General features: G+C 42.6%; 1 protein-coding gene across 2 annotated transcripts; it reads right to left on the bottom strand.

Annotated features, from left to right (window-relative positions):
* Positions 1–2599: 2599 nt before the first annotated feature.
* On the bottom strand, positions 2600–16375 carry LOC113432218 (lysosomal acid glucosylceramidase-like). 2 transcript variants are annotated; one of them, XM_087943672.1, is made up of 11 exons: positions 15961–16375; positions 11734–11840; positions 11423–11614; positions 11176–11325; positions 10266–10402; positions 9066–9238; positions 8038–8278; positions 6751–6975; positions 5514–5677; positions 5147–5272; positions 2600–4131 (listed from the first exon to the last, which is right to left on the bottom strand). In XM_087943672.1, exons 2-11 carry the CDS (start codon positions 11795–11797, stop codon positions 4023–4025), a joined length of 1581 nt encoding a protein of 526 aa, XP_087799798.1. In that variant the 5' UTR covers positions 11798–11840; positions 15961–16375; the 3' UTR covers positions 2600–4022. The 2 variants fall into 2 exon arrangements, with proteins under 2 accessions (XP_087799798.1, XP_087799799.1); XM_087943673.1 differs by lacking the exon at positions 15961–16375 and having other exon boundaries at positions 3101–4131; positions 11734–11905.
* Positions 16376–19555: the final 3180 nt, after the last annotated feature.

Raw genomic sequence — 19555 nt, 5'->3', positions numbered from 1 at the left:
ATCATTAATTAGGCCAGCCTGTGCTGAAATGCTGAGAGTTTTGAAATAACAATCAGAATAATCCAATCTCACAGCTGAGTGGCTTAAAACATAATCTTAAAATGTTGGCAGAAAACCCCTGTTTAAATTATGATGAAGTGAGAAGAATTATCATAACACATTATGGTATGTTAATGATCAAGAGGCGGCAAGAGTCGAGTGTATTTGTAGTGGAACAATCTCATCAAGGATCAAAGGCTATATAATCCAGCCAACGTGTGGGAGTTAAGGATGAGGTTGTTAAAATTCTACGGACGTTTTGTCCATGTGGACTAGCACCATTTGAAATGCAAGCACCCCCTGCAGGCCAAAGAATATAGCCATTTTTCTTTCTCTTTTTCGTGCCTTCAAATGAGTCCTGAATTACCTTTAAAGGAAAGGTTTCCCCTCGCACATACGTGCTAGTTGTTTCCAGCTCTAGTTTCCGGGGGTCGGCAACCTTTTGGACCTCAGGGAACCACCAAACTCACAATTTTAAATCCTGCGGACCAGAGACCCCCTGGGAAAATCCCCCAAAAAGTCTGCAGGAAAATGCCCCACCCCAACTTCCTGCCGATCGATCGTTTTTTATTTGGGATTGCGGGATACCGTCTCCAGCTCCGTTCTCAGGGGGAGAGAGAGAGAGAGAGAGAGACTTTTGGCTGCATGCAAGGAAAGCAGCAGAAGCCGCAGAAGTCTTTCTTTTTCTCCCCCAAACTCCGCCAGAAATGAGTCTTTGCTGGCGCAGCCTCTCGGAGCGGGAGGCCTTGCAGGGTCTCATTTCTGATGGAGTTTGGGGGAGAGAAAGAAAGACTTTGGCTGCTTTCCTTGCGTGCAGCCAAAAGCAGAAGAAGAAAGAAGCGGAAAGAAGCAGCCCGGTGGCCAGGCCAGACACATGGGGTGGCAAGTTCCCCCCCTCCGCCCTTTCCCCCTTCCCCTCCCTACTGCGTGTTGTTCACAATGCAAGCGATGCAAGCCTTGTGTTCCCGCGAGCCATGTGGGTGGTGCCGCCTCGTGTTCCTGCGCAGCCTGGATTAATTGCTTTGGGAGGGGGCGACATTTCTCTGCGGACCACCAACATTTTCTCATGGACCACCAGTGGTCCCTGGCCTACTGATTGGCGACTACTGCTCTAGGGGGGGCAGGGCGCGTCTCCGTTACAAAGCCGAAGAGCCAGCGCTATCCGAAGATGTCTCCGTGGTCATGTGGCCGGCGGGACTAAACGCCAAAGGCGCACGGAGAACGCTGTTCCCTCCCCACCAAAGGGGGTCCCTATTTTTCTACTTGCATTTTTTTCCCCCATGCTTTCGAACTGCTAGGTGCTCACTCTGTGACGCGGCACTGGGGATTCGAACCACCCAACTGCCAACCTTTCTAATCAGCAAGGTCTTAGCCACTGAGCCACCGCATCCCTCCTCTTTAGAGGTTGTTAAATGCAGAGAGGTGGCATTCAGCCGGTTCTGACCGGTTCTACAGAGCCGGTAGCGGACATTTTGAGTTAGTCCAGAGACCCGGCCAATCCCACCTCTGATTGGCCCCGCCAACCCCATCTCTTCTCTGCCTCCCATTGAGTCCCAGTTGATCGGCTGGGTCTTCTTTGGTTGCCCTGCACAGGAGAATGGAACTGGAAAGCAGGTTAGTGGGGTGGGGAGGGAAGGGGGATTTTGCAGGATCCTTCCCCTGCCACGCCCACCAAGCCACGCCCACAGAACTGGTAGTAAAAAAAATTCGAATCCCACCACTGGTTAAATGACTTATTTAATGTCTGTAATTTTATGATTTTTTTGTCAGGATCAAATCACTGCTGACACACCATATTCAATGAGTAGTCCTTAATGGGACTACCTCTACACGAAGAGAAGTAAGCTACTGCAAAGTTGTGTGTTGCTCTTCCATATTCTTCACAAATTGTTTGTTTTGGTTGTTGTTATAAAAATAAAAAAAACTTTTAATATCAAAATAAATAAATAAATGACATGGATGATTTTCTATTTGAGACGATTTTCTATTTTCTAAAGCGCCTGTAGGCCAGACGAGGAAGAATGGATGGAAACTGACCCAGGAGAGATTCAACCTGGAAATAAGGAGAAACTTTCTGACAGGGAGAACAATCTACCCATGGAACAGAAGTTGCCCTCGGAAGTTGTGGGAGCTTCCTCACTTGAGACCTTCAAGAAGAGACTGGACTGCCATTTGTCAGAAATGGTGTAGGGTCTCCCGCTTGGGCGGGGGGGCTGGACTAGATGACCTACAAGGTCCCTGCCAACTCTGTTATTCTATATTCAATGGAACAGAAGTTGCCCTCGGAAGTTGTGGGAGCTTCATCACTTGAAACTTTCAAGAAGAGACTGGACTGCCATTTGTCAGAAATGGTGTAGGGTCACCCGCTTGGGCGGGAGGGGGGGGGGTTGGACTAGATGGCCTACAAGGTCCCTTCCGACTCTGATTATCTGAGGGAATAGAAAAAGAAACTCATCCAATTTGCAGATGACTCTCAGCGGGAAGGCGTAGCCTACACCCCCAGATGATAACCTCAGGATCCCAAAAAGACCTCAACAAATTCCAACAATGAGCCCTTATCCAACAAGACGAAATTTAATGTGGAGAAAATCCGAGGTTTTACCCCTGGGCAGGAAAAACCAAAGGTACAAGGACAGATTAGGTGAAACCTGGCACAAAAACCATTAACTGGGAGAGGGGGACCTTGGAGTCCTCGTTGGATGATCCCTTCAACACGAGACAGCATTGGCGGCCAAAAAGCGCTTAAATACAATCCTTGGTTTTTATAAAGAGAGGCGCAGAATCAAAACCGCATGAAGTTTTAAGTCCCGCTTTATAAAGCCTTAGGGAGGCCACACCTGGAACGCTGCATCCAGTTTTCCTCATCAGATTACAATAAAGATGTTGAGACTTTGGGGGAAAAGCGCAGAGAAGAGCAACTAAGGTGGTTGAAGGCCTGATTGAACGTATGAAAAACGGTTGCAGGAATTAAGTATGGCCAGTCTAGAGAAAAGAAGGGTTAGGGATGACATGACAGCAGTATTACAGTATTTGAGGGGCTGCCACAAAGAAGAAGAGGGGGGTCAACTTATTTTCCAAAGCACCAGAACGCAGGACAAAAAGCAACAGATGAAAAGATGGAGAGATCCAACCCAGAAATAATGAGAAACTTCCTAAGAGTGAGAAAAATTACTCAGTGGAGCAACTTCCCTCCAGAAGTTATCTATGTGCTCCATCACTGGCAGTTTTTAAGAAGAGATTGGACAGCCAATTTGTTAGAAATGGGAGAGAGTCTCTCGCTTGAGCAGGGGGGTTGGACTAAATGACCTCCAGGGTATACCTTCCAGCTCTGTTTAGATTGATTCGTCCAAGTTGTCCTGTTTCAGGTCTCAAACTCACACATGCACAAATACACACACCGAGTGACTAGGTCAGGAAAGCCATTTACTCATTTTGGAGCAGCTAACAGCAGACAAGGGAGGGAATATCAACCAATGAATTAAAGTTTTCCGGAGTGCTTTTGTTCTCGACAGGAGCGCGCAGAAGAATAGTCAAAATCCAGTCCAAAGTTCAGAGAGCCAGGTCAGATTTGTCAAACAGTCCAATGATCAGGGTTTCAGGAATCACAAGCAGAAGCACAGCAACAGGAGACCAGAAGAGGAATATGGTTCAGGAATATGGTGCCCCCTTAAATCAAGCTGTGGCCAGCTGTCTTTAATTAAGATAGCTACTCCCTTGTTTGGCAAGGAGCCTCATTGAGCATCGTTGCTCTGCTCTCAGCTCTACGGTCCATGTCCAAGGGATTGGAGACTGAGCATCATCATTAGACTGCTCCAGGTGTTGTGATTGCGCCTGTGTTGTATCAACCAAGTTTGATGCCTCCTGAGGCTGACATTCCACTGGTTTAGCTGGAGCGGCTTCTTCAATGTGTGGCACAAGGTCCCTTCTCTGCAGAGCCTGCTCTTCCTGAGCGAGTAGGGAATTACCTTCCCCACCTCAGGACCTCAAAGGGGCCTCCTCCACAGGTAGGTTTGGATGGCGTCAGCTCTCGCGGAATCCTTAATGGAACCCACCTGATCGTCCAAGATAGTGAAAGAAATATCGACAGACCGGCTGAAAAAAGGAGAGATGTTGGTTAAGAGAGATGTGAGGCATTTCGACTTTTGGACTTGGAAGATTCTGTGAATGTAGCCTTTACAATAAAGTAGGATTAACTTGTCTGGTTCTGTTTACTGTCTGGAAGGTTGACAACAATTTTGCAAGTCTGGAAATATAAATCGCTCGCTGTTCATTTTACAGACTAAGAAACTAGGTGTTTGACCAAGGCTTAGGGAGACATCAACAAACACACATTAAATCCAAAACCCTTTTATTTTAGTTCAACGGCTGTGAATTATCGTCATTCACAGCCCGTAATGAGTCTCAACCAGTTATAAATCGTCCCATGGAAGTCTGCCAGGATAAGTCCTTCAGGATAAGTCTGATAAGCATGCACCTTTATCTTCCTTGAAATGCTACCAACGACTAAATTTCCAATTAGTTATACAAGGCCAACCGGAGCACAGATTCAACACTGAGCTTCAGGTTTCAAGCCGACCAGAACGAACAAAGTTGCTTCCTGCAAAGACTCCTGTCCCTTTGCTCCTCTTTTATGTCTCCTGGGAGGGACCAATCACCTCCAAGCCTTACTCTCCAGTCGCCCTTTTTTTTCTTAACTGTTCTTGCCTTCTGGCAGCTTTGTGCATGCGCACACTGGGAACAGGCTCCCCCTATTCCTCTGCCTCGCTGCTGTCAAGATTGTGGAGGCTCCGGAGTCGGCACATAACTCCCAGATGGCCCTGGCTCCATCTCTGGGTCGGACGCAGGACCAACGTCCGAGTCCTGCCCGGACTCCAGGACTGGCCCATTTTCCTCCCCACTGTCTGATTCTGCTGCCGTCTCCGCAGGCTGCTGGCGGACCACAACACTAGGTTTCTTCCGAATTTCTTTCTCTGCCCATTATGCAGCTGCAGGCTACTCGGCCTCTTATCTAATTACTCCCTAGGAATCCTCTCTTTTTTCATCTCCCAAACTTCACACCAGCCCACTATATTGCCAATTGGGGGTCCTCCAGACCCTCTCCACTTACTCGTTCAACACCACAACCACCGCGGTGCCATCGGGTCTCAGGAAAGCCGAGGTCTTTAACTGACAGCTGTCGAACAAGCAGTTGGAGGTGAGAGCGACTCGCACGGAGCCTTCTGGGATGAATTTGCTGGCCAGAAGAGAGAAGATGTTAGCCAATACCACTGGACCGAGGTCAGTTCGTGGACCTTAATCTAATTCACGAACCGTTAAATGTAAAACTGCCTCCTTCCCTCCGTTCCTTTCCTCGGCAGCCTGCAGAATTCCCTGCCACTGGACGAGCCCCTTCTGTAGCATCTGTATTGTTGTTTTTTCTCTCTCCATTGCCACTTCCTCCACACCTTGCGAAACCGTCTCGGCTGAGTTTTTACCTGAAATGTGCCAGGTGATAGAACATGGGCTGTTTGTAGAATTCATCTTTGAGGGGGTTCACGATGATGGGGCTATCCACGGGGTTGTCCACCCAGTTGGGTCCCCCTTTCATGTCCAGGGCCAAGTTCCAGTCAATCCACCCGGTGACAAAGTGGTTGAGATTCTGCAGAGACCAAAAGGATCAGTAGCTTTACCGGTTGCACTACAGCCCAACCCTCCTTCCCTTTGCATGCTGGGGGGGGGAGGAGGAAAGGGGGGACATTTCTGGGTTGAGGAAAATCCAAAAGAATCAAGCTACAGACTATGGTCTGTCTTGGACTCACGGAAAATTAGAACTAGGTTCACTAAAGATCAAAACCTGCCAGCAGAAAGGTGCTGCAACACTGGAGGTTTTAAAGAAGAGATTTGGACTGTCTAAAATGGTCTAGGGTTTCCTGCTTGAGCAGGGATTGGACTAGAAGACCTCCAAGGTCCCTTCCAACTCTGTTATTCTGCTATATATCCTTCCTTTCCTTTCCTTCGATCCATCTATTTATCTACTCATCTTCCTTCCTTCCTTCCTTCGATCCATTTATCTACTCTCCTTTCTTCCTTCCTTCCTTCCTTCCTTCCTTCCTTCCTTCCTTCCTTCCTTCTCCATCGCTGGGGGTTTTCAAGAAGCAATTGGATAACCATTTGTCTGCCATAAGGTTTCCTACTTGAGCAGGGGTTGGATTAGATGTCCTCTAAAGTTCCTTTCAACCCATTTATTCTGCTATCCTTCCTTCCTTCCTTCCTTCCTTCCTTCCTTCCTTCCTTCCTTCTTTCCTTCCTTCCTTCCTTCCTTCCTTCTTTCCTTCTTTCCTTCTTTCCTTCCTTCTTGAGCAGGGGTTGGACTAGAAGACCTCCAAATTTCCTTTCAACACTCTTATTCTGCTATCGTTTCCTTTCCTTCCTGCCTGCCTTCCTGCCTTTCTTCTTCTTTCTCCTTTCCTTTGTGTTTCCTTCTCTCATTCTTCCATTTCCTTCCTTCCTGAGCAGGGGGATGGACTAGAAGACTGCCAACTTCCTTCCTTGTTATCCTCAAGCCCACCCCAATTTAAGCCAGAGTTTTGGTTGACTGGTTCAGCTTCCCGAAGACTATTCAACGTCCTTTGAAGAGCGAGAAACTGCAAGGACCTTTGGACGCCCATTCCTGCCTAATTTCTACCGTCAAAGAGATCAATTTGGGGGGTCATAGCCCGGAGGTCCCCTTACCTTTAGGATACTTCTGCTGTAATAGGTGCCCCTCTCCCAGCTTCCCAGAGCAACCTTCACGTCCCAGTCCAGAAAACCATTGCAAGCTTCTGTGTAGAGCAGGAAGAAATTGGGGTACAGGTGATGGGTGACATCTAGAGTAAGCCCAGCTGGGGTGACCGAATCTAAGTACCAATGGATGCCAATGCCGGATACGTAAGCCGCCGCGGTACTATTGCCAATCACCTGTCAGGGGACGGAGGGAAAGAAGTAGAGCTTCAATACAGGCCGTCCTCTCACTTAGGCGCAACACCACTTGACCTTGAATCAGAAAAAGAATGTTGTTATGTCTAACTAGATATACTCCAAGGAATTTTCCCCTCCCGCTTTCTTAGGCTCAAAATGTGGCAGCGTGGGAGCATCTGGTCTCAATATGGTTTCCAAAGCTGACAACAACAGCCCATTTAGTGACGGTTCAAAGTCACAAAAAATAATAATTCGACGGATGACCTTTGTTCACACTGATGGCCGTCGCGGCTTCTCCACGGTCACATGATCCAAATGGGCAACCCAGCTTCTGAATTTTGATCACGTGAGCACGGGGAAACAGCAACGGTGGTTAAAGGCAAGTAACGGTCCTAAATCACCCTTTTTCAGTGTTGTTGAACAGTCGCTAAACACATAGTTGTAAGTCGAGGATTCCCCCCCCATGACAGTGAGGAAGTTGGGGAGGAACACTGGCCAGTCCTGGAGTCGGGGGAAGGTTCTGACAAGGGCTCTGCGTCGGAGGCAGAAATGGGCGCAGGGCCTTCTGACACTTATCAGTTGCCTTCGGAGTCGGACATCAGTGAGGCAGAAGAACAGCTGGAGCCTGTTCCCAGTGTGCGCATGCACAGAGCTGCCAGGAGAAGGGAACAGCTGAGGAACAAAGGTTGACTCAGGAGTAAAGCCACAGGTGGACAGTGAATGGTCCCTCCCACAGGGAATAAAAGAGAAGCGAAAGGGGAGTGGAGTTTGCAGGAGACAATTAATTCGTTTAGTTAGTGTTTAGATTTCTTCGTGCCAAGTATTTTCTTATACAGCCATTGCATTTGGAAGCTATCGGCCTGGCAGCTCTCCAACCTTGATAAGGTCTGTGGTTGTAAATCATTCTTGAAAGACTGCTGGGACCTTACTGGATGTGGCTGAGAGGAATTCACATTAGCCTAAATAAAAGGGGTTTTGTCGGGACGAGCGGTCTGCTTCGTGATTTTGGGAAGCCTAGTTTCAGAACAGAAGCGTCGATATGTCCTACAGTTGGAAACCCACCTGGTCAGCCCAGTTCGGCAAGTGACACCTCAGGTCATCAAGGATCATCAGGCGGATGTCGGTGTAACCGCCGTCGACCAGGGCGGGCCCCAAATCTTGAATGATAAAGTCGCGCTGGTGTTGCGGTGAGAAATAATTGCAAGGGAAGTCATTCCGACTTACGAAAAGAGCAGTGATGGGTTCGTTCTGTGAGCTGAGGGCCCAGAAAGTAATATTGTTTTGGGCGTACTCATCAAGGAACCTTAAATGCAAGGCAGAGAAGTTTGCAAATAATATTAGTTTCAGCATGCTGCATCGTTGCCTGGAAAACAACATATGTCATTTCCTCTTGTATTTTGCTATCTTCCTGACAGTTAGAACAATCAATTGGCAGAACAACTTTTGCTACCAGAAGCTGTGAATGCTGGAAGTTTTTAAGAAGAGATTGGAGACCATCCATCACCTTTTGAGTTCGAGATCCCAGATATAGGCTCCATTTTGGCATACAGAGACGGATGGACAAGGATGGGAGAAATGGGTGGACTACTACATCTCCCAGAATCCCCCAGCCAGGGTCTGACTGGGGGAATTCTGGGAGTTGAAGTCCACCTGGTCTTAAAGTGGCGAAGTATGAAAAAAAAAAAACTGGACTACATCACTCAGAATCCTCCAGCCAGACATTGGCTAAGGACTCGTGCGAGTTGAGGTCAGCCCTTCTTAAAATTGCCAAGATTGAGGACGGGAGAAAGGATTGTAATAAATAAATTGGCGAAAAAATGCAAAGGGATTAGCTTGAAAATATCCCCGGAGCAGGGTGAGCAGACAGAGAAAGGATTAAAGTTCTCCGTGCATATTGTCCCACTGATTTCTTAATCATCTACAGCTATTTTCAAGAACGTCTGTGGGAGGGGTCAGATCACGATTTGGGGTGGAGTTTGAGAAGGGGTGGAGCCACAAAGTGGGTGGAGCGTAGTTAGGGGAGGAGCCTGCTAAATTCAGAGTTTTGGAAGAAACTCCTAGGCACCATGAGATTGAAAAAGCGTTATTACCTGATAAAATAGCGAGCCCAGGTCTTGTGGTAGCGGTCACCTGGATTGCCTTTTATCTTGGATTTTCCGTAAACCCTGTTGTTGTCCCTTAGCCAGCCAGGACTGGTCCAGGGGCTGCCAACCAGGGAAAGGGGTCTCTTGGTGATGGTCATGATACGATGGAGCAAGGGGATCTGTGGAGAGAGACACCAGCTGTCTCCGGGGAATGGCCAGATCAACGCTCCACAAGAACATCCACACCATCTCCTTGTGGGTTTGTTGACTTCGACCATGTTGATCCCAGAGCTCTGTCGATAGTCCTCATGTTATGACCACCATGGAGCCTGCCCATTACGGTTGTTAAATTGTAGCAGTCATAAATGGTTACTGACCCAACTGATCAAAATTTTTCACCATGGTTGTTAGGCAAGAAATCTCTTCCTTCTCCTTCTCCTTCTCCTTCTCCTTCTCCTTCTCCTCCTCCTCCTTCTCTTCCTCCTCCTCTTCTCATTTACTCCCTGAACCCAACTCCCTTCCAACACTTATGATATTAGAATAGAGTAGAGTAGAGTAGAGTAGAGTAGAGTAGAGTAGAGTAGAGTAGAGTAGAGTAGAGTAGAATTCTTTATTGGCCAAGTGTGGTTGGACAAACAAGGAATTTGTCTTGGTGCAAATACTCTCAGTATACATAAAAGAAAAGGTACATTCATCAAGAATCATTAGGTACAACACTTAATGATAGTCATAGAGTACAATAAGCAATCAAATCATATTAGGAAACAGTCAATATAAATTGTAAGGATACAAGGGACAAAGTTACAGTCATATTACCTAGTTGGGTAATGAAACATCTGCAAGGAAACAGCCAAACTCAAAAACCACCAGGATTCTATACAGTCTTCCTCCTCCTCCTCCTCCTCCTCCTCCTCCTCTTCCTCCTCCTCCTCCTCCTCCTCCTCCTCCTCCTTCTCTTCCTCCTCCTCTTCTCATTTACTCCCCAAACCCCTCTCCCTTCTAACACTGATGAAAACCCCTCTCCCTTCTAACACTGATGATATATTACCTAGTTGGGTCATGAAATGTCTACAAGGAAACCACCAAGCTCAGAAAGCACCAAGTTTCCCACAACTCTATTTGTTGTGTAGACAGAATGCACTTTCTCACAAGTGGAAACCACCCTTCGATGCAACTATGACACTATGAGCATCCAGCCGAACTCACCCTAACTTTGGTGTCTTCGGGGGCCAGCTCGAAACACTTGAGTTCGAAGTCATCCACGCAATGGTCGTCGTAACTGTACGGCCGCGTGGAAAAGTCGGAGCAACCAATGGGCCAACGCAGCAAATTGTACTCACTTCCTGCAGAAGCGGAGAGACAGAGAGAGAGGGAAAAAAATTGTGGTCTTGCAGGAGTCTAATTTTTCACAATCAGACATACACACACACACAAATTGATAATGCCATCCATACCATCTCATAAAGATGAAGGTTTTCATTCTTTCCCCCCCAAGTTATTTTTTTTATATTTTCTTATTTTTTACAAACATATCATTGTATTTGCCAGAGTGTCTTACGTTTTAAAACAAATATTCTTCATGTTTCATGCACTTGACAATCTTACAGAATTTGATATTAATACGCATATTGTGTTAAAATATCATCTTTCATTCTTTGATTATTCGATATTTCAGGATGTTATTCTTGTGTCAATCTCCTTATTCTAAAGGCCACTCCTTTCACTATAAATAACATACTAATAGTCATATTTGTAGTTCTAATAACAGTTGACAAATTTATATTGAGTTAAACAATAGAAGAAGCTTTTCATTCTTGAGCATTCCATGGATAAATCGAGTCAGTTAAAAATTACAAAGGAGAACCTACCTTGTTTATTTTTCCTCATTAAAAGTTGGTGCATAAAGTCAGTTTTATTCTTTGTTTAAAAGAATAAAAAACCAGAATACTTTCTGGATTGTTCAGATGGTATGCCCACAAAGACCACCATTCTGGCTTTAAAATGCAGCCTAACCTTGCTGGATTTTAATCCTTGCTTTGAGAAAGTTAGAGCCTCAGGATGCTAGCTTTCCTTGAGCTGCTAGCTTTCATCAAGCGGTCCTTCCCAATTTTCTCACCTTCTTCCGAGAAGTAAGAGCGGAGGAGTTGGTTTTGGGCTGCGTAAGACAACTTCAGGATGTTGATGGCCGCAGAGTCGGTGAGCGATCCACCGAAACCTTTGATGTACTGGTGGTGAACGGAAGGATTGTAGGTGTAGAAAATTTCACCTGAGATACAAGAATTGATAGAATTTTTTTAAAAAAAAAATAGTGGGAAGGGACCCTTGTAGGTCATCTAGCCCAACCCCACCTCCCCCAGGTTTACCTGAAGCTCCTGAGCTGGCGTCTGTTTGCCCTTCGCTCCGCTCCAAGCGTTGGCCGTCCCGGCTGGTTGTGTACTTGACATAGTAGCCGACGTCAGGGAGGGAGACCGGATCCACCGTGTCGCAGTAGGTTGCGTTACAAACGCACACCATGGCATTCGCGCCAACAAATTTAGGGCTACAGGGCTGGCTTGCTAAAATGGAAACGGGGGGAATAAGTGAATACAGTCCCTCCCACCAGCAGAATGAAGCCCCACCCACTTTTCCTTCCAGCTCCACCCACCAAAGGCTTCCCCAAGGCTCCCCCACTGACCTCTGGCCTCGACCATCCCTTGGAAGATGAAGAACAGCACCCCGAAAGTGCCCCGTGTCTGCATAGCAGCCCTGAAGCGTCAGCCTCCCAATTCCAGAGAGATTTACCTGCAAGGGGTGTGGGACAGGATGCATTTTTAATTCTGGGCATCCTTTGCAAAGGTGTTGATTTATTCACTCACGCAGGGTGTTTGCAGCCCAAATTCCTCAATCCAGCCCCCTTGCAAGACGCAGCCCACTCATCCCCTACAATCTCCACTGATTCGTCTGCTTTAAGGCTGGAGTCCAACGCAGAGCAAACACGACCGATTTAATCTGCCAGGTGTTCAGCTTATGCGTCACAGTGATCCTTAGAGGTGGAGTTCGGCACCAAATAAATAAATTACTGAGCAACGATCGACAGAATAGAATGAAGAAGAACATAATAGAGTAGAATAGAATACAATAGAATAGAAATAAAAAGAGAAGAGAAAGAATAGAATAGAATAGGATTCAGAAGAGAAATAAGAAGAGAAGAGAAAGAATAGAATAGAAATAAAAAGAGAAGAGAAAGAATACAATAGGATTCAGAAGAGAAGAGAAGAGAAATAAGAAGAGAAGAGAAAGAATAGAATAGGATTCAGAAGAGAATAGAAGAGAAAGAAGAGAGAGAAAAGAATGAGAGAATAGAATAGAAATAAGAATAGAAGAGAATTCAGAAGAGAAGAGAAATAAGAAGAGAAGAGAAATAAGAAGAGAAGAGAAAGAATAGAATAGGAATAAAAAGAGAAGAGAAAGAATAGAATAGGATTCAGAATAGAAGAGAAGAGAAATAAGAAGAGAAGAGAAAGAAGAGAAGAGAAGAGAAATAAGAGAAGAGAAAGAATAGAATAGGATTCAAAAGAGAAGAGAAGAGAACAAATAGAATAGGATTCAGAATAGAAGAGAAATAAGAAGAGAAGAGAAAGAATAGAATAGGATTCAGAATAGAAGAGAAGAGAAAGAAGAGAAAGAAGAGAAAAGAATGAGAGAATAGAATAGAGAATAGAATAGAAATAAGAAGAATAGAATAGAATTCAGAAGAGAAGAGAAATAAGAAGAGAATAGAAATGAAACATAAGGATGAGTCAGAATATTATATAATTTGGAATAAATTTTATTATTGGTGGGAACGGAAAGTGAGGACTCAAAATGAAAAAGAGAAATAGGATTTGCAAAGGGGATATCCGAGATCATGTGATTAAACTAAAACTGAGAATGGCAGAAGATGTAATTAAAGAAAATTAAATGTATAAAGATTCAATGTGTATAAAGGTATATAAGCTATATATTATATATTATAAGATGCAAGACAAAAAGATATGTCAAACATGATTTCACCATGTTCCATGTTTTAAAATAATGTATTGAATAAAATTTGTAAAAAAAGAAAAAAAAAAGAAATAAGAAGAGAAGAGGAAGAATAGAATAGTATTCAGAATAGAATAGAATAGAATAGAATAGAATAGAATAGAATAGAATAGAATACAATACAATACAATACAATACAATACAATACAATACAATGTAATACAATACAATACAATACAATACAATAGAAATAAGAGAAGAGAAAGTATAGAACAAAGTTATAATCATCAGTAGATAAGGAAATAGGTAATGGGAAACATAAGAAGAATATTAGTAATGCAGACTTAGTAAATAGTTGGACAGTGTTGAGGGAATTATTTGTTTAGCTGAGTGATGGCATTCGGGGAAAAAACTCCCCTTGTGTCTAGTTGTTCTGATGTGCAGGGCTCTATAGCGTCGTTTTGAGGGAAGGAGTTGGAACAATTTATGTCCAGGATGTGAGGGGTCTGTAGATATTTTCCCAGCCCTTTTTTTGACTCAGGGTGCAGTATTAAAAGTCCTCCATGGAAGGCAGGGTGGTAGCACTTGTATTTTTCCCCAATATCTCAGTTCTGGCAAGCTGGATTCCGCCCAAGGATCTTGCACAATCACTGCCATCCTCTTCCCCTCCCTTGGGAGGTCTTGGCTGGTGACAAACCGGGAAACAGGACGGGCAGATCGGAATAAGTAGGACTCCACCCTTCCTATTATCCTAGCCAGATGTTGATAACGTCTGCTAGATTGACAATTAAGTTGTGGGTGAAAGACGGTTTTATTCTAGACCGATCAAGCCACAGGTAACAGCCTGGAGCGTTGAAAACTTGCTGGCCTTGGAAAAACTTCCAGACTGTTGAAAAAAAAACTTTTCAAAGTCCTCGACTTAACAACAGTTCATTTAGTGACCAATTCAACATTACAAGGGCACGGAGAAAAGGGACTGTTGTGGTTCGCCGGCAGCAGGTGTGGATGGCAGAGGTCTTGGAGAGTGAGGACTCAGATGAGTGGCCTGCTTGTGATGCAGGGATGGGCCCAGGACCATCGAGGAGTGGGGTGCTGTCTTTGGAGATTGTAGAGGCTGACAACAGCGATGAAGAGGTCCCCGAGGCCTCTCCCTTAAGGGATAAAAGCCAGCTGAGAAACTGGAGTTCTTTGCAGGAAGCAAAGACGTTTTTGCACTCAAATCTTGTGGACGTTCAGAATATCTTGGTTGGTGTTTGGAGACTCTTTGTGTTTTGAAATATTTCTTGGCAACTTTATCTAGTGTTCTTGGCAGCCTTGCACCACCTTGGCAAGGCTCGTGCTTATCAGAGACAATGAGTTTGAAACAGCCTTTTAACCGTGAATTAATGGGATTTGCAGAGAAGCATGAAACAGTTTTGCTGTTCCCTCTGTTTAGTGTGTGTTTCCTTGGAACAAGGTTTGAGTCAGAACAGGGACTTGGGATTGTTTTTCGCACGTACGACCCTCCCTGTGGTCACGTGATTAATATTGGCAACTGACTCATACTTATGACAGTTGCAGTGTCTGTCCCCTTCGGATGAGCTAAGACAACGGGGGGGAGCCAGATTCCCTTAACAACTGTGTTGGTAATTAAACAGCTGCATGGTTTCGCTTAACAAGTTTGACAAGAAAGTTTGTAAAAGAAAGCAAAACATCCGTTAACAAATGTCTTGCTTAGCAACAGGAATTTTGGGCTCCATTGTGGTCATACTGGTTTTGGTATCAACTGCAGCCAACCCCTCCAAAATATTCAGCCAAACAGCCTCCCTGCAATCTGCAACAAAAAGTCCTTCCCATGCTCGTAAAAAAAGAAACCAAGATATTTTTTAAATGTTGGTGTGTTTTACACCATGATTGATTTGTTGGATGGTTTCCATGATGCCTTTATAAGATGGTTTATCCCTCAAGCCGCACAAGTCAAAACCGCCATGTAAAACATTCCTCCTCCCTTATTCCACAATTCTAAAATCACTTTATCCTGCATCCCACCATCTTCAACTACTTTTTTCCCCCCAATTTGTAATCCTGGTCACACTTGTTTTTCCTTTCTGTGTTCCTGAAATCATTAGTTTCCCCCATTCCACAATCCTGAAATACCTTTTTCCCCTCATTTCCAACCTGAAATTACATTTTTTTCCCCAATTCTGAAATCACTTTTCCCCATTCTGCAATCTTGAAATATACCTTTTCCCTCAGTTGCAACCTGAAATTACATTTTTCCCCAATTCTGAAACCACTTTTCCCCATTCTGCAATCTTGAAATATAACTTTTCCCTCAGTTGCAACCTGAAATCACATTTTTTTCCCAATTCTGAAACCACTTTTCCCCATTCTGCAATCTTGAAATATACCTTTTCCCTCATTTGCAACCTGAAATCACATTTTCTCCCAATTCTGAAATCACTTTTCCCCATTCTGCAATCTTGAAATATACCTTTTCCCTCATTTGCAACCTGAAATCACATTTTTTCCCAATTCTGAAACCACTTTTCCCCATTCTGCAATCTTGAAATATACCTTTTCCCTCAGTTGCAACCTGAAATTACATTTTTCCCCAATTCTGAAACCACTTTTCCCCATTCTGCAATCTTGAAATATACTTTTTCCCTCATTTGCAACCTGAAATCACATTTTTTCCCAATTCTGAAATCACTTTTCCCCATTCTGCAATCTTGAAATGTACCGTTTTCCCCTCATTTGCAACCTGAAATCACATTTTTTTTCCCAATTGTGAAATCACTTTTCCCCATTCTGCAATCTTGAAATATACCTTTTCCCTCCATTCTACGATCCTGAAACCACCACCCTGCTCCTTTTCCAGGTGCCGTAATAAAAGCAGGATTGTATGTTACATTCCTACCTGTCGAACACTTTATTCCAGAGCATGGAAAACTGATGTTAGTTCCCAGGGAGAATGGAATAAATAATCAGGAGATTTTAGCTACTGGCTCAACTCTTTTATATGCCGGGAAGGATGCCAGGCAGCTTTGGCAGCAAAATGTCTGACGCTCGCGAGAACTGGATGAGCTGACTGGCTTGGCCAGGAAAATACAATTAAAAAAAAAAAAAACTTCCTTCAAATGTCAATTATAAATATTTACCCAGATGAAATTGACACGTGGAGGAAAGAAATGAAGCAGAGTCAGCAATTCCAGAGGAATGAAGAAGTGGACAAGGAAAGGCCTTGAGATTGCCCAAAAGTACTCCTGACAGTTGCTCCTCAGAAGAGACCACAAGTCAATTGTCTCCAGCAGATTTAATGCTTCAGAGGACTCCCCATCTTCCTTCAAATATGATTGACACCTTCAAAATGACGCTGGGTTTGCATATTCCCTTTTCTAATCACATATGCAAATGCTTGTGAACAGCTTTTTAAATATTAGGAACCTTTTAACGTTGCATGTTTGATTGTACCCAGTGAGTATTCCTCAAGTAGCCATTTAGCGAAGGGAGTTTTAAATACAAGTTTAAAGATTTAAAAACTTTTTTTTTTAGAGTAAACCGAAAAAGGGTGATAGGTTTTTGGAAAGGTACCAGATGGATTTGAAATAAGATTTTGAAATTAATTGTAAGAAAATTTGTTGTTTTCAATTCTTAAAATTACTGGCAGTGATTCACTTAACAATGGTGGCAAGAAATGCCATAAAATGAGGCCAAACTCATTTAACAAATGTCTCAACTCATCAACAGAAATGTTGAGCTTAATCGTGATCGTAATTCAAGGACTACCTGTAATTAGAGAACCCTTAAATTTGATTTACTCATGCAGAACACAGCAAATACTTTCATCTCAGACATAATGAAGGATGTTTGCGAACAACGGACGCAGAATTAGTTTTAAGAATGTCTGCCATTGTAGAACAACTTGGTTTTAAAAGACATTTAGAAGAAGAACAGATTTTACTGGGCAAAAGTAAGACTGATATGAAAATGATATGCAAAAAAGTTGCTACATTAAACATACAAACGAAACCGTCTGGTGTCTCAATAATCCGAGGGATAGGCAGAATGCAAACTGGAAAAACGACGTATCTTTCCTTTATTGGATTTACGAAAGAGGCTTATTAAAGCTTTGAAGAATTTTGTAAGAAGGGACAAAGAAAAGAAGAAAAGAAAAGAAAAGAAAAGAAAAGAAAAGAAAGTTCTAGAACATTATTTGGAATTAAGGGATTACAGGGAATTAATTTGAAAGGATTAAAGATCAAGATCAACTAACAGGAAGGAATTCAGAATTGGTTTATTTGATCAAAGTTAAGTTTTGATTCTCTAAGATTAAAATGCGACAACCGTGGCAAAAAAAGATCATAAAATCAAGCAAATCCCTTTTAATAACCACCTTGTTCAGCAACAGAAATTCTGGTTGTAAATCAAGGATTACCTGTACACACTTTTCTCCCTCCGAACTTAAAAACTAACTCTATATTTGTAAAGGGAAAAAGAGAGAAAAGAATCATTTTAGATACATATCTTTTTTTCTTAAACTTCTAAAATGCAAGGTTTATTTATTTATTTTCTGTAGAGAAAAGTCAATTACATAATCTTACTAGCAGTAAAGAATGCAAAATTGTATTCAAATGAATTCAATGTTTTAAGTTGACGTTTTCAGAAGTACATTGGAGAAAACTTGCTTTCATTTACTACAATGGAAAGTTGTATTTTGAGCAACCATTGCAGCTGTCATGTTTTCTTTCTATATGAAATGCATATCGTGGCTTTTCCTTGCCTTCAAATGTAATCAAGGAAAAAGGTATTAGAAATGCTTATGAATTTATTGATTTATTTATCTAATTTATTTATTTCAGATACCTTGGGGCTGTTCTTGTGTCTCAAATAATAATATGCTTCTCTATAAACTGGGAGAAATGATAATCAAAGATACTGTATTTTCTTGCCATTTCAAATGTACAACTCGGTATGATTCTCAGGACAAAATGCATTCGTTGTACCATAAATAAGAAACTCTATGAATCATCTCTCTCTATAAAAGTGAAGTGCCCCTCACGCATCATCACAAAATCTCCAGAACCGTAAAGCCTACAAACTTGAAATTTGGCACATAGGTTCCTCTTGGTTTCTAGGGGCTCACTAAGAAAGGATTTTTCGAAATGACCATCAGAGCATTAGTATTTCCTACAGTATATTATTATTATTAACACGCTCTGATGCTAAGGAGTTCTACTCCTCCTCCCCCACCTGGAAAGAAATCTCTTCCAAATGCAAAACACAAGCAGAGGAGTTTCAGTTTCAGAGCACCAGGCAGCTTTAGTACAGAACAGTTGAGCTAAGCCACGCCCAGGCTCCTTGCTGTCTCCTTCTTGCTCACACAGCAAATACTCTTTCAGTTTCCAAACAGCCCTCCACTCTCTCACACACTGACAGGACGCTAACCAGATGAATACCGATGGATGCTGGTAGGCAGAGGCAGAATTTTCCCCCCCTTATTTTCCTCCCCCCAAAGCTAACCACGATCACATAGTTTTGTAGTGAAGGATGGGTATTGCGAGCTAGTGCAATATATTCTTTAAATAAAGCCATTCCAAAGAGCAAAAAAAAGGTGAATATTATTCATCTATGCTTACTTTCATTGTTCCTTTATAATGGGAGGCAGGTGTATTCTTAATTACTCTACCACGTAAGATAGTTAACAAGCATTCAAAAGTTTTGAAAGAGTAAGGGGGACAAAAATTGGAGTGAGAAAAAGAGGGGGGAAATAAAGGGGAAAGGAAGTTACAAAAAACAGAATCAGGAAATAAAGAAATATGGGAAACGTAGAAGAATTAAAGGGAATAGTTTGACTGATAGACACAGAGATAATGGCTGAAATTACAACTAAAATAGAGGATTCTGCATGGTGATAAGGGATTATATAAATATTTTAGAAATAAGAAATTATGTAGAAAACAGGAAAATATATGTAATTAAAATGAAAGATGAAACGGGGATTGTTACTTAATGGAATGTACGATAACAGCTAGATCAAATAAAAAATGAAAATATGTAAAATACAACTGAATTATATTAATGTATATTAAGGATTTATAAAATGTGATTGAAATGAATTATGAGAAGGATTGTAAGGGAATTAATACCAGTTTTTTCTTTAGGATGAATTTGATTTAGAAATGAATGAGAGAGTTAAAAAATATGCCTGAGGGAAGTATTTGAGAAGAAAAATTAATAGTGTATATTTAAAGTAGCGATGAGATATGAAATTGAATATGAAAGATGAATATGTAACTGAGATTATATCTGTATGGAGATTTGAAAACCTGAAACCAAGCTGTTCACTAAAAAAAAAAAGATGTTTTATTTTTCTGTGTTTTGTGAAAATGAAATAAAATTGTTTTTTTAAAAAGTTTTTGAAAAAATAGAGCCTTAAAACTCAGTTGATTTCAGATACATATCTTTTAAAGGAAAAGAAATCCTAAGATCTCTGAGTCACTTCTAATATGTTT

This window comes from Notechis scutatus, chromosome 14 (genome assembly GCF_049901735.1).
Source record: "Notechis scutatus isolate UNSWTSFEM ecotype Mainland chromosome 14, rNotScu1.2, whole genome shotgun sequence".
Taxonomy (NCBI): domain Eukaryota; kingdom Metazoa; phylum Chordata; class Lepidosauria; order Squamata; family Elapidae; genus Notechis; species Notechis scutatus.
The sequence above is the reverse complement of the archived record's forward strand: the minus strand, read 5'-3'. Positions and strand labels throughout refer to the sequence as shown.